General features: G+C 43.0%; 1 protein-coding gene across 1 annotated transcript in view; it reads left to right on the top strand.

The window, feature by feature from the left end:
* Positions 1 to 13,970, top strand: part of UNC80 (unc-80 homolog, NALCN channel complex subunit) — a 119,980-nt gene that overhangs the window by 81,554 nt on the left and 24,456 nt on the right. Inside the window, exons 44-53 of the mRNA XM_079311196.1 lie at positions 435 to 703; positions 3,031 to 3,165; positions 4,173 to 4,311; positions 5,481 to 5,577; positions 6,198 to 6,368; positions 6,615 to 6,707; positions 7,518 to 7,553; positions 7,867 to 8,085; positions 10,362 to 10,562; positions 12,764 to 12,887. Of these exons, the coding sequence (XP_079167322.1) occupies positions 435 to 703; positions 3,031 to 3,165; positions 4,173 to 4,311; positions 5,481 to 5,577; positions 6,198 to 6,368; positions 6,615 to 6,707; positions 7,518 to 7,553; positions 7,867 to 8,085; positions 10,362 to 10,562; positions 12,764 to 12,887 (1,484 nt within the window). The remainder of the gene's footprint in view (positions 1 to 434; positions 704 to 3,030; positions 3,166 to 4,172; positions 4,312 to 5,480; positions 5,578 to 6,197; positions 6,369 to 6,614; positions 6,708 to 7,517; positions 7,554 to 7,866; positions 8,086 to 10,361; positions 10,563 to 12,763; positions 12,888 to 13,970) is intronic.

The raw sequence follows: 13,970 nt of genomic DNA, 5'->3' as shown, positions 1-13,970 counted from the left end.
AACTGGCCATTGTTGCACAGTGGTGAGCACTGGCAAATTCTGAACCTGCCCTAAAAGCTCTTTATTTCATAAGCATTATTGTAGCTCTGGATCAGTTCCCTGTAATGTGTGGGACACGAAACACAAAAACTGAGAACATAAAAACTGAGCATAAATCTGCATTTGTGCGATTCTCTGCGTCAGATGATGGATGCACAAACTCAGATCTTCCACTTTTGAAGGGAAGAGCGCTCAACCAGCAGATTAATGAGCTGTGTGATATTTATCATTCTTCATGCGAGTGTTTTCAATCAAGGTTGCTCAAGCAAGAAACACAGGATGGGTGAAATCATTTTCAAAAGGTCATTGTTGTGGGATGGTTCTTTGCAGTGAGGCGAGGCTGGCTGCGGTGGACAGAGCTGACTGTTGCTGTCCATTGCTCTTCTCCCCTGCAGCTGGGAAAGAGCTGTTTGGTCTGGACACCCTCCAGAAAAGCTTGTGGATTAAGCTGCTGGAAGAGATGTTCCTGGGCATGCCCAGCGAGTTCCCGTGGGGGGATGAGATCATGCTGTTCCTGAACGTGTTCAACGGCGCGCTGATCCTGCACCCCGAGGACAGCGCCCTGCTCAGGCAGTACGCGGCCACCGTCATCAACACCGCCGTGCACTTCAACCACCTCTTCTCCCTCAGCGGCTACCAGTGGGTGCTGCCCAGCATGCTGCAGGTCAGCTGGGCCAGGGATTTGCCAAAATATCATTGGTCTAACGTGGAGGCTGGTGGGAGTCAGGGGAATAAAAGCGGTTTGAGTTTTTCCAAGCTACTCAAAGGAAAAAAGAAAGGAAAGAATTAATAACAAAGTTTAGCACCTGGTGTTGTGACAGGAGGAGGAGTGTGTGATGTTTTTGTAAAAGCATGTTTGCAAGAGGTGTTGACTTCCTTGGACCAATGAGCTTAATTCCACCCTTGGTTCAATCTAGTCTATAAAACTGTGATTACTTTTGCAATAAATCGCTTCTTCTGCTGTCTTCTGACGCCTGTGTTGCTGTATTTCTTTCACCTTACAGCAACAGGTCTAACACCAATCTTCAACTGTGATGGACAAAAAGACTCTCTAACAATTTAAAGTTAGAAAGTGCATTATTCAGCATTTGACAGCAGTGTGAAGTAATCCTCTAATACACTGCAAAATCACAGGTGATCACAGAGTCTATTTATTGACAAAAGCTCCATATAAATACATATTCATAATAACAGCCCCTCCCATCCCCTGCTTCCTATTTTAGTTTTAATTAATAATTTGAACTAGTAATTAGTTTGTAGGGCTATTAAGCATGCGTGGTTGGCTTCTTGAATTAAGTCTGGGGTCATTTTTGTAGGGAGGGGTCTTAAAAGAAGGAAGTAAGGTATGTCTTCCTTGCTCTGAACTCTCGACCTTTTCTATCAATAACAATACAAATATATTTTGGGCAACTCAAATTTTCCAAAAAATAAGTTTTTGGTTGCATTGTTCGTGTTTCTTTGGACCTACTTACTGGTTTCATCTTTTCCCATTGCAACCACAGCTGAGCAAACATAAAATGACAGGCAATCAATTACTTAACTAACAGATAACTATCTCAAGCCCAGGTTTCTTCTATTATTTTCAGCAAGACCTATATATCCATTTGCTTTTTAATTAACTTTTAACTAAAATTCTGATTTTTCTAAGATTTGTGTTTCACCAGGAGCAAGGGAATATATATCCCAAGGGAATGCTGGTGAGTCAGCACCGTGTCTTGCTGACACACAGCAGGTCTGTCCTGGTTTAGGGCAAATTTGGGAGGAAAATTTTGAATTGGGTTTTTTTTTAGGAAACAGATTTAAGCAGTCCCTCCCCCAGCTGGTTTGGGGGAATATTTCTTTGGAGAGCAGTGGAAAAAACCTGTTTATTTAACAGGCAAAGCACTTTTTAGCATAAAAATGAACAATACTAAACAGCAAAACTTTTGGTCGTTTTGAAGAGAGGATAGATTTAGAAGAGTCCCTCTAGTGGGTTGCAGCCTAGTTTACTTAGTTTGTTATTAATTAGTTCTTTTGGTGCTGGGAAATGCCACAACCCAGGCTAGGTTTGGTGGGCTACAGGTGCAAGCTTCTGGTATTTTTTTGGGTTTTTAGTCCAGGGCAGGTTTGAACAATTTCGAGAAAAAGGAAAAAAAAAAAGTACCATTTAGGGAATTGTTTTGTTTTAGTTAGTTAGAAACTAAGAGCACAGGAGAGTGTTTTCTTGCTGTTTACTGCAGACTGTATGGTTTGTGTGAAGGATGCAGGGCAGTAAGTGCAGCTCCTGATAAACTCTGCACTTCTCTTTTCTTCCTTTATTCTTGGAATTAGTCTTAAAGCTGCAGAACTCAATATTTAACACCAATAGAGCAGATGATTGGGGATGCAAGTATCACAAAGCTATTCCAAGACAAGGTGGCACCTTAGCAAGAAATTCTTCCTCTGAGGGTGGTGAAGCCCTGGCACACACAGGGAGCCCAGAGAAGCTGTGGCTGCCCCATCCCTGGGATTGTTCAGGGCCAGGTTGGACAAGGCTTGGAGCAGCCTGGGATAGTGGAAGTGCTCCTGGATGGGCTTTAAAGTCCCTTACAACTCAAACCATCCTGTGATTCCATGATGGAATTGACAGCTGACAGGAAAACTTTTGTCTGCTGAGAGCTTTCAGGTGCCCCAAGAAGGCAATAGTGGGATGGGCATCTCTCCATGGTTTTTACTTCAGGGATGGCTGAAGTTTGGAAAACAGTTGAAGTATGTGGATTCACTACTTGCTAATTGAAACCAGCACTTTTAAAGTATGCAAGTAACTCAAAATGTTGATGAAAAACTCCATGCTGTCTTTCCTCATGAGCGACGACAAATACTGGAAGCGTCAGAGGTGAGGTTCCTCTTCACCTTGTGCTAGAGTTCTAGACAAACCTATGAGGAATGACAGTGCTGTATCTGACTGAGGAGGTGAGGAGCTCTTCCCCTGGAGCAGTGGCTGCTGTTCCATGTCCTTTTCCCCGTGCCCAGGTGTACTCTGACTACGAGAGCAACCCGCAGCTGCGGCAGGCCATGGAGTTTGCGTGCCGCCAGTTCTACGTGCTGCACCGCAAGCCCTTCATCCTGCAGCTCTTTGCCAGCGTGGCCCCTCTCCTGGAGTTCCCTGTGAGTAAAAAACAGCCTCTTGTCTTAGGGGAAAGACTGGGTGTGCAGCTGTTGGAATCTTGAATCCTGGGAGTTTTATTTCTGTGCTTTCTGGCACTGACTCTTAAAAAACGCTGGTTTTCAATTGAGGCCTTGGAGAAGGCTTCCAAATTTGAGTGGTGGAGTTAGAATCACCAACTCTGTGGTTTTAGTCATGTGTAGTTGAATAGAAGCGTGTGGTGTAACATGGGGAAAAGTTTGAATCTGGGGTTTTAGAATATAGGAAGAGATATGGGATAAGGTGAAGGTTCTTAGGCGTTATCTCTTTCTCCTTTTTGTTCCTTCTCCTTCCTAGTTTTAAGTAGTAGTTTTTAGTTAAATAGTGCTGCACTGCAGTCACAAGTGTTTAGTTATTAAGTCAAAAGTTTAAATAATATAGGTGTTAACTTTTAATTAGACTGTTCAGCTTTAAAAAACCTTGTAACTAACTAAATTCACCTCCATTTTGCTTACTTTTAGCTATTAGCTAAAAGTACTACAAAACTTTCTGTACTATAAATAAAAATTAATAAACAACTAAACACGAACACAAAAAATTCTGTCTCTCATTCTTTAATCTTAACTATAAGTAAAAGCAAATGAAAAAAAACTAAACAAACCACTTTTTATTAGCAACTAATAAAGTAGTGCAAGAACAAACATGCCAGGCCCCATCAGAGGTCACAAGGAGAGAACACTCAGTGCTGCACAGAACCAAGTCCTGACTTATTTCTGTGTCACTTGATGGAGCAGGCTGCTGGTGTCCAAGCCAGTAAATGTGCTCTCACTTTAAATTTCTGTGCATAAATATATTATAAAAGGGAAACAGTGACTTACAACTCTTTAAATGCAAATCCATTCTTGGAATCCAGCAGGCTTACAGGTTGAAAGCTCTTGAACTCCATGTGGACCCTTTGTGGAAAACAAGGGTGGCCCACACCTCCAGATAAACATTCCTGGGATGACATGAATGTCTCTTGTTGGAACAGGATGCTGCAAACAATGGAAGCAGCAAAGGAGTGTCAGCTCAGTGCCTGTTTGACCTGCTGCAGTCTTTGGAGGGAGACACTCCAGACATTTTGGACATCCTAGAGCTGGTGAAAGCAGAAAAGCCTCTCAAGTCATTAGGTAACAGTAAAGCACACTTTGTCCAGTAATTCTGGTTGATTTGTTGATTTAACAGACATTTGATGCAGCATGATTTCTTCAGAGCCCTTCTCTTCTTTAGGAATGTCTTATCTGTTTCCTGTGGCTTTATTGCCATCATCCTTTTGATATTTTAGGGAGGGGAATTATTGATTAATTTTATTCCAAAGCTTCTTTTTCTGCTTTGAGCCTTCTGGTCTGAGACTAGTCTTTGGCATTTTGAATTTTAACACGTGTGAGTGAAGAATAAAGATGCCTCATAAACCTAATTATGCTGAAATATCTGCTCCATATGGACAACAAAAGCATCCTCTCCCATGGGCAGGCTGTGATCAGTGGATGATGATGATGGATTCAATTCAGACATCCAGCAGTGCTGAACTCCTGGGGAGGTGTTGATTTATCAAAAAGCAGAATATATATATAGCTGTATGGTGTATCCAGGACATTCTGCCTCCTGATAGTTACCTGTGCAATGCTGCTTTTAAGAATTTGGCTGCTTTGTGATTTTTGCTGATTTTTATAAGGATCTTCAACTTGTTTTCCAAATTTGCACTTCTCTTAAATATTAGTTATCTTGCTGTGAAGCCTGTCTGGCCTTAAAGCTTTGTAACAAAGTGGGATTTTATGATGCTGCACAATCATATAGAAAGTTTTTAATATAAAGTGGTGCAGAAACAGAAGATATTTCTTCCTCTTTGTGGATTGTACTAAATATGTTATAAATTCCTGGAGGTTTATGTGGAGGGCTATTAAAACATTTCTGAAAATCCTCAAGTAAGAGTTGATGATGAGACTGTATGAGTATGTTGTGTACCTGCTATCTTCCATATGAAGATCAGAATTAGGGTTTACATGTTTTAGGACCTTAATTTTGACTTGGGTTCCTGCATTAAAAAAAAAAAATATCCCTGAAAACAGGACTGTTGTTCTATTAAAAATATTATTCCTTTACAAATATTACTCTTTCTAGTTTCTTAGTGCCCAGAACTAATTATGGTCAAAGTGATATTTGTAGTATGTGACTTAAATTCTCTTGAAACCTTTTTCTGAAATCACTAGCAGGAGAGGGGGGAAAAGGAAGTGTGACAGCTCCTTTCATGCTTAGTATGATTGTGTGATAATCTTCTCATATTGCTTTATTCCCTCAGACTTCTGCTATGGGAATGAAGACTTGACCTTTTCCATCAGTGAAGCAATCAAGCTGTGTGTGACAGTGGTGGCTTATGCTCCTGAATCATTCAGAAGGTGGGTGTCTGTTGTCCTGGTTTGTGCAGGCTCAGAAAAGGCACAAAAGCTGTGTATGGGATGTGAAAGCAAGGCTGGCAAAGGGAGGCAGAGGATACAGAGATGAATTCCAAGTATGGAGCTTCTGCCAGCTGCTGGTGCAGCACTCAGCTGGAGGGCAGCAATATTTCCCAGTGTAAACCATATTTCTCAGTGGGGATCACCCCTTATCCTGTTGGTTTCTGTCATCAGAGGAACAATGGAGGGGGAGAAACAGGCAGCTGGAGAGAACAGAAAGATAAACTTCTTGAAGTACAAATGTTAGTTTGTAAGAGGGAATCAGAGATAAAAGAGTCTTTGGAAGAGAAAAAGCTTGTTAGCATATGTTTGGAAGATACCTGCAAGTTCAGGGGGTATTATTTTTATTATTATTACTATTATTATTAATGTTTAATGCATCATCTGGCTTCCCCTGAAGTTCCTAATCCAATTGCTTCTTTGGCTCAAGATTTCTAGCGAGAGGCAATGAAATCATACTCCTAGTTACAGATCCAGAATCTTCAGATAGAAACCTAAGCCTCTACCAAATGTGAGCTCAGGAATGCCAAAATAAAACAGACTAAGTATTGTTATTTTTCCAGCCTCCAGATGCTGATGGTTTTGGAAGCCCTGGTTCCCTGCTACTTGCAAAAACTGAAGAGACAAACGTCCCAAGTGGACACTGGGACAGCAGCTCGTGAGGAAATTGCCTCTATGGGTGCCCTTGCCACCTCTTTGCAGGCTCTCTTGTACAGTGTGGAAGTTCTCACCAGGTAACACACGTGGCCAAGGGGCTGAGCCTGCACTGTGCTGGGAGAGGGAATGCACAGGAGCCCACAGCATGCAGCTTGGCTGGAGCAATGGCTGAGTTTCAAACTGGGTGAAATCAGTGCTGTCAGAGCAAAAGCAGGGTTTCTGTGTGCTTTAATTAAATAGCAAGATTTCTGTGTGCTTTAATTAAATAGCAGGGTTTCTGTGTGATTTAAGGTGTGGTGTGCTGTTCACCCTCTCTTTGCCAGGCCTATGACAGCCCCACAGATGAGTCGATGTGACCAAGGCCATAAAGGAGCCACAACTGCAAACCACACCATGTCAGCAGGGGTGAACACCAGGTAAGGCTTTTCTGTCTTTTTTATATTTTTTGAGACAGTTCTGGGTTTGCTTTATTTTTTTTTTTTCCCAGTAAGGTAAAATCTCATTGCTCAGAGTGCTTGGTCTCAGCTGAGGGAGTGCTCTGGGAGAAAACAGCCACATCAAAAGAGCACATTCTGCATTTCTGATGATGAAAACACCCCAGACTAGGATTTCTAGTTTCAAACAATGTATTTAAATAGAAGATCTTTGATACAAAGGGTATCAACACAGGACACACATCCTAAATTATTCATCCCCCTTTTTGCCCTTTAAAAATATATTGCCACAGAGATCTGCTAGCAACAGCAGGAGCCTCATGATGTCAGAATGATACTGTTTGAGCCTTGGACATGTTAGCCAAGTGGTGCAGTGTCTGTTAATGCTTTCTCAAAAAGAAGTAACAAGAGAAAATGACAATAAAACTAAAAAACCATTCTGAGGTATTCCTTTCACTTGGTGAGCTCTGGTTTTGTGAAACAGACTGAGCACTGGGGTGAAAAAACAATAAGAGAAATCACTTGAAAGAGAGCTGTGGTTTTTGAGCCTGAATTTTTCCTTTCAGAAGAAGGTCAGTAACTCTAGGAATATGCTTTTTGATGGAAAATGGGAGATAAAGGCAATTCAATGTGGTCAGTAACTATGTGTAGGCATTGTTCCAGTGGCACAAGACACCATCCTGACCACGGTGCATAAACCTCTGGGCTGGAACAGTGTCACTTTCTTTTACAAAGGCAAGTTTGGGCACTATTTAGTTGCTATTTGCAACCTCACTGTTTCTGTTTTCCCAGGTACCCAGAACAGGGAGCTAAACTGCACTTTATCAGGTACAGTAAAATTTTATCCCAGTCTCCCCTGATGTGTGATGACCCCTTCCCACATGAGGTTGCTGTGACAGGCAGCCTTTTCTCAGGGAATGTATCAAAGGATAGTTCATATAGAAAATATTAACATTTTTAGCAAGACTTGGAAGATTATAACTTCCCTTTTTTGTTTCTTAATTGCAGATGCAACTACCTTTCTTTCAATTGCAGAGGAAAGCATCTGTTGCACAAACAAGATGAAGAGGTTGTTGTCATCTATCCCTGATGATCTGCTGCATATAACACTCTCTGCTTTGTCTTGCTTTGGATCCTCCAGGGAGAACCTGCACTTAATGGAGGAGGGGCAGGGTCTTCCTCGAGAGGAGCTGGATGAAAGAATTGCCAGAGAGGAGTTCAGGAGACCCCGGGAGTCACTGCTGAACATCTGCACAGAGTTTTACAAGCACTGTGGTCCGAGGCTGAAGATTTTGCAGAATCTGGCTGGTGAGCCCCGAGTGACTTCTCTGGAGCTGCTGGATGTGAAGTCCCACATGAGGTATTCTTTTACTTCTTCTTTTCAGGGGGATTCTTTTCTTCTAGCTCTTTCTTTTTTATAATAGCAGATAGAATCATTTTTTGGTTGTGTAGTTGCATGGTGTTGTCTGAAACATGCACAAACTGTTTTGGATGTTCTTTAGATTGTACTGATGCTGCCTGTGTGTAAAGAAGGTTTCTTAAACTTTCCTCTGGTCTCCCATCTGAAACAGCTCCATCTGATGTGTCAGGACAAGTGGCAACAAGGAGCAGAGCAAAGTCTGTCTGCAGGGTCCTGTTTTAGACTTTATCCTCTCCAAGGGTACTGTGCATTTGAGACAGCAACTCACAAACAAGAAAGGCAGAACACACACTTTCTGAAATACAGGGAATGATGGGGACAGAGGGCATTTACAGGACCAGCACCTCAGCATGTGATGCAGCAGATGCACAAGTCTTTTCCTGAAGAGCTGCACAGGGTCCAGTTCATGGGCTGGATGCTCACAGCAAACAGTTTCACGTGGTCCTAGCACTTTGGACCTGATTCTCTGAGTTTGCTCGTCATGATAAACACAAAACAGCAGAAATTGCTACTGAGAAGCAGTAACTGGGACAAGAGGGAATAGATCTGATTATTTTGTCAGTTTTTAATTTACACTAGCAGGTGGCAAATACTGCACCCTTTTTAAGAGAGAAGGTCTCTCGTGGTCAAAGGTTACAGCAGTAAAACTGGCATTGATTTACAGCAGGTAATGACTTATGCTCTGATTCTTTTAAGTCTCCTGGAAAGTGCTAGAAACAACTTTGTCAGAGTTGTGGCTTCAAATGCTTAATCATAATTATCTCTAAATAAAGGCAATATATCTCAATCCTTACATAAATTCATATGACATGACTGACAGGATTTAACCATGCTAGGATAAACTCAGCTCTACATAAGGAGGAGATTTATCAGAATCTGATGTGGCAGTCATGGGAAGCTGACAGGTGCCATTACAGAGGCTTCAGAAAACAGGATAATATCCTAGTCACTTCAGACAGGATTCATCTCACCCAGTTTTAGCATTTTAAAAGTCAAAGTGTTTAGTCTGCAAAAGTCATAAAGATCTTTTTGCACCCAATGAAAAGGAAGATGTGCATCCAACTGTTTATCCAAGTATTTCAGGAAGATAAGAATTTCCCAGGTTGCTTATTTCTGCTAGGAGGGAGCTAGCAGATTAATTGAGATTGATACTTCAAGTGGAGTGAAATGGATCTCACATTTTATAATGCATAAGGAAGTGTTTATGCATCACTGCTTGGAACTGGTATTGTATTACTAGCAAGAAGCTTAATTATATGATAATTTAAATTTCACAGCATTTAAGAAAACAGATCTACTTCATAGTAGGACAAAGCAGTTTTTAAAAAGGAATAATAAAGAAATACTGGATAAAAAACCAATTTTATACCACATTTGGTTAATCTGAGGAACCTGTTGCCCCTGATATTCCTAAACAGATTAAAAAGAGAACAGAAATATGTTCCATTAGTTGGATGCATTTCAGAAAAAACTCCCACAATATGCATAGGATTGTACTGTCATCATCCACTACAAAATCTGTTGATGTTTCATGTTTTATTTCTGTCTTTGCTTACCAAAAATATCCAATTATTTTGTAAGATTTTTGTCAAACTGCAAGTGTAAATTAAATGCTGCCACAATATTTCACAGTCAATACAAAAAAAAAGCCATTGACAAGGCCATCTGGGAGAGTGGAAAATGCAACAGCAACACAATCTGTAGAGGTTTTAGGAGAAACAAATAAAAACTGCAGGGAGAAATCCTACAAAAGACATCTTGTGTAAACCTATGGACATGCTATTTTTAAAATGTAACACCTGAGAATTGCACACTGATACTTCCTAAAGTGGTAATGTAAAACAAGCACAGAACAAACCCAAAAAACTTATTAACTGACAAACAGCTCTATATTTCACAGGCATTTGCAATGTTGTAGTCTTACTGCCAGCACAGGAACTTTGGTTTTTGCTACACAAATCTGTGATTCCTTATGTTCCCTTTGTGCATTTAATGTCAATGTAAAAGCAATATTTAGACCACTCATATTTTCTTAAATATAAACAGCAAAACAGCCTGAACAGACCAGAACCGTATCAGACCGAAGCGTCTAAACAGCACATTCGACTTTTGCACCGTTTTCTTTTTACCAGGCTGCTGAATATACACCTGCCAGTCCATTGGTGTGTGTGTAGGGATGCAAGCTGCATTTATCCCTCTCTCTCTGGTGCCTCCAGGCTGGCAGAAATCGCCCACTCCCTGCTGAAGCTGGCTCCTTACGACACGCAGACCATGGAGAGCCGCGGGCTCCGGCGCTACATCATGGAGATGCTGCCCATCACTGACTGGACAGCAGAGGCTGTGAGACCTGCCCTGATCCTCATCCTAAAGAGACTGGACCGTATGTTCAATAAAATTCACAAGATGCCAACCCTGAGGTGAGCAGGAAACCCTCTGGGGTCCGTTTCTGGTGTTGCAAGCCTTGAAGTGTGGGTATGTCATCTTCCTCAAGCTGTCGTGTTGCAGTGAGCCTTTACAACATACCAAAAAGTTGCAGGTGTTTTTAGCTCTGTAAGTCTGTTCATGCTGATGTTTTTGTTGTGTCTTCTGGTAGCAGCATGGTTATTAAGAACTAAGGAGAGAACTCCCAGAAAGATAATTTTCAGATTTTTTCAGTCTTCAGATTTTTTCCATCTCACTGTCCTTTTTATTAACTTTTGCTGTGAGTTTTTATATGGAAAATTAAACTGCAGTAAGAGTATTTCTAGCATGGCAATGCTGTTAGGTGCTGTGTAAAGACAGAAATAGTCAGGGGCTATGCAGTATATTCTGTTTGCTGCCTAGTAAAAGGCAAAGAACTGCATCAATTGTTTCAGGTCCCTGCCCAGTGGAAGCCTGGTGTATCACAGAGTGGCATTATGGTACATACAGACTTTGGCAACTTCAAGAAGTACTGACTGTGGAGCATCCCTGCTTGGAGGCAGTGGTAAAATCCACTTTGGGTGCTATAAAATCGCTCAGGCCTGTCAGTTTTCCAGTGATCAGAGTAAAGAGTCATGGTCACCCTCATGGGCATATGTCCTCAACTGCTTGAATGGCACTTCATTGGCAGTCTCAGCTGAGAAGCCAAATCACATTAGAGAACATTGAGAATTATGTCCCAGCAGGAATCAAAGATGGAACAAATAATAGGCAGGTGATCTCTTCTTCCTGGCATCACTGTCCATCACTTTTCTTTGGCTAACCTGCCTCAAGAAACTCCACCCTTCTAGGGAATTCAGAGGCAGAAATGTTGGTGTTTCTCTCTCCTGTTGTTTTGATTCTTTGCCATGTCTTGCCTGCTTCTCATTCATTCCTTCTTTCCCTGCTCAAACTTTCTTCTGCCTCAAAGGCAGCTAGGGGTTTCTGCTCCTAAGATCTTTCTTCCTTATGTAAGCTGAATGAACATCCATAAATTAAAATTCCTTTCATATTCTCTCTATCTATGCCTGTATCTATGCTTGGCTTAAATTACTCATTTGTCCACACAAGGACAGCAAAGCCACTGGATCAAATACAGCAACTACATTTTTATGCATCATTGAGTCAAGCAGTTTTTTAGGGATAGTTCTGGGTGCAAGACACCAGGAGCCAATCCTTGGGGTACTCACTGTCAGAATCTTAGACACTGCCTCCTGTGAGCATCCCACTGCAAAACAAAAACAAAAAAAAACAAAAACAAAAAGTGTCTGCTGGAACCAGTGGATATGCAAGAACAAGAACAAACCACAGATCTGGAGATTTAGTTACAGTGGATGCACAGAGGTGAGATATGTGCTGGTCTGAAGAAAAAGTTGTGCAGCAAACACTTGATTCCCCATGTGGCTGTGAGAAGTCACCTGAAGAGCTTGGCTGGGATATTGTTTAAGGCTTGGGTGAACAATCTGTGCCAACCTTTTGTCTTTCTGTCCCAGTAAATGCAGTCAGGTGCTGGCTGTGAACCACAATGACTGCAGAGAGCCAGGCCCTGAGATGAAGGATGTGAGCCACTTTGGTGTCACCTGTGCTCTGTCTGCTTATGATTAAGAAGGGAAATCCAATCCTAAATTCGGTTTTGGTGCAAAAAGCAAAGTGTCAGGGAAGAAAGGATCCTGGAATGAAGGACTTTGGTGCTGATGGGGCGTGAATCATCCGTCCTGCACAGGGTGGAATGAAGATTCTCCAGCTGGGCCAGTTTAGGGCAGTGTGTGTGTGGGGCTGGAGCAGCCAGGCTGATGGGTTTGCCCATGTCAGTGGGAACACCCACAAACCACAGGAGATGGGGGCCATGCTCTCAGCTGGGAGCTTGGCACAGCAGACTTTTCCCCACACCCCAGGCCACCGTGTGGGCTCCCTCTTCTGCACCTCCTGCCCCACTGCTGCTGCTGCTGCAGGGATTTGTGTCACCAGCTCCAGCTCTGCCACGTTTCTGGTCTCCAGCAAGCAGCCTCGGTGTGCTGTGTGGCTCTGTGCCTCCTCTCTGTCACTCTGTGCTCCTCCTGGCCGTCGTGGCTGTGTGGCACGTCTCCTCTGTGGGTGTCACTGTGTGTCGCTGGCCGTGTCTGGGCGTCTGGTGGGGGGCAGGAGCCCGTGGCTAATGGCACCTACTGTTGTATTGCAGGCGCCAGGTTGAGTGGGAGCCTGCCAGCAGTTTGATTGAAGGGGTTTGTTTGACACTTCAGAGGCAGCCTATCATATCCTTCCTGCCTCACCTTAGGTCTCTGATCAATGTCTGTGTCAATCTGGTGAGTAGCCGAGCGGCAACCCCACGGACCTTTGCTAAACCTCCCCCTGCTGTTGATTTCTCTGGACTGGAGAGGAGAGTTTATTCCCATTCCTGACGTTTTACCTGCCCCTTTTCCCCCTCACGAGGGGACTCTGCAGGTGACACCAGAGACAGGAAGGTTCATTTTTGAAGTGGTGCATGGGGAGGTGCAGTGACCCATAGCAATTTGTTTCCCATTACTTCCCACGCACCACTTTGAAGATCCACCTTTGCCAGACTGAGCTGAGAGCTGAGGGCTGCAAGTTGGAGAGTGGGGTGGTGGAGACTGCACACACCTGTAGAGACAGGGAGAGGGTGACACTGGGGACACCTACCCTCCCTCCCCAGTGGGGAAGGGCTCTGATTGCTCTGCAGGGGCCATCGGGCTCTGCATAGTCAGGAGGGTTTGCAAGGTGAATTGACTCCACTGTTTGCAATGTCCCTGGCTTGATCTAGCACAGGTTGGCATGTGCAATGTTCAGATCCCTCTCTTAGTAAAGTTTGTGCTGTTACAACACACAAGTGGTATGGATAGTTTGCCTGATCACTCAGTGATAGGCCATGGTGTTTCTGAAGCTGTTGCACCAGGGGTAAGACCCCACTTTAACATCCATCTAACTCCAGCCACTTGGGCAAACAAGCATGCTTTCATTCCAGGTGCAAAAATATAAATTATGGGGGAAAGGCTGCACTAGAATTTTACTGTTGCTGGATTTTATAACATTTTCTCCTTAGAGCATAAATGTTGTAACCTTATCTAGCAGCTTACAAAAAAGCATTTCAGGGTTCACCAGTGCTCTGAGGGGATTTGAATGCAATGACCAGTAGCTAAAATGCAATGTCAGATTTTGCCAGGTTCCTGTCCTTCAATTCAATTCATTGCTGCAAGGGCAGGGAAGCTCCAACCTGTCAGAGTCCATAAGACTTCTTCCTCTTCCAAGCAGAGGTAGCAGCTACCTGGCACTAATGTACTCATGCTGCTACAAGTATTTTACCTTTAGCTGTCAGAACTGGGTGCACTGTGAGCTGTGGGAGCACTGACTGGATGGTGTGTCATGTTGCA

The sequence above is a fragment of the Erithacus rubecula genome (genome assembly GCF_903797595.1).
Source record: "Erithacus rubecula genome assembly, chromosome: 8".
NCBI lineage: Eukaryota > Metazoa > Chordata > Aves > Passeriformes > Muscicapidae > Erithacus > Erithacus rubecula.
Note: the sequence above shows the minus strand (reverse complement) of the source record. Positions and strands in the feature narration are given on the sequence as shown.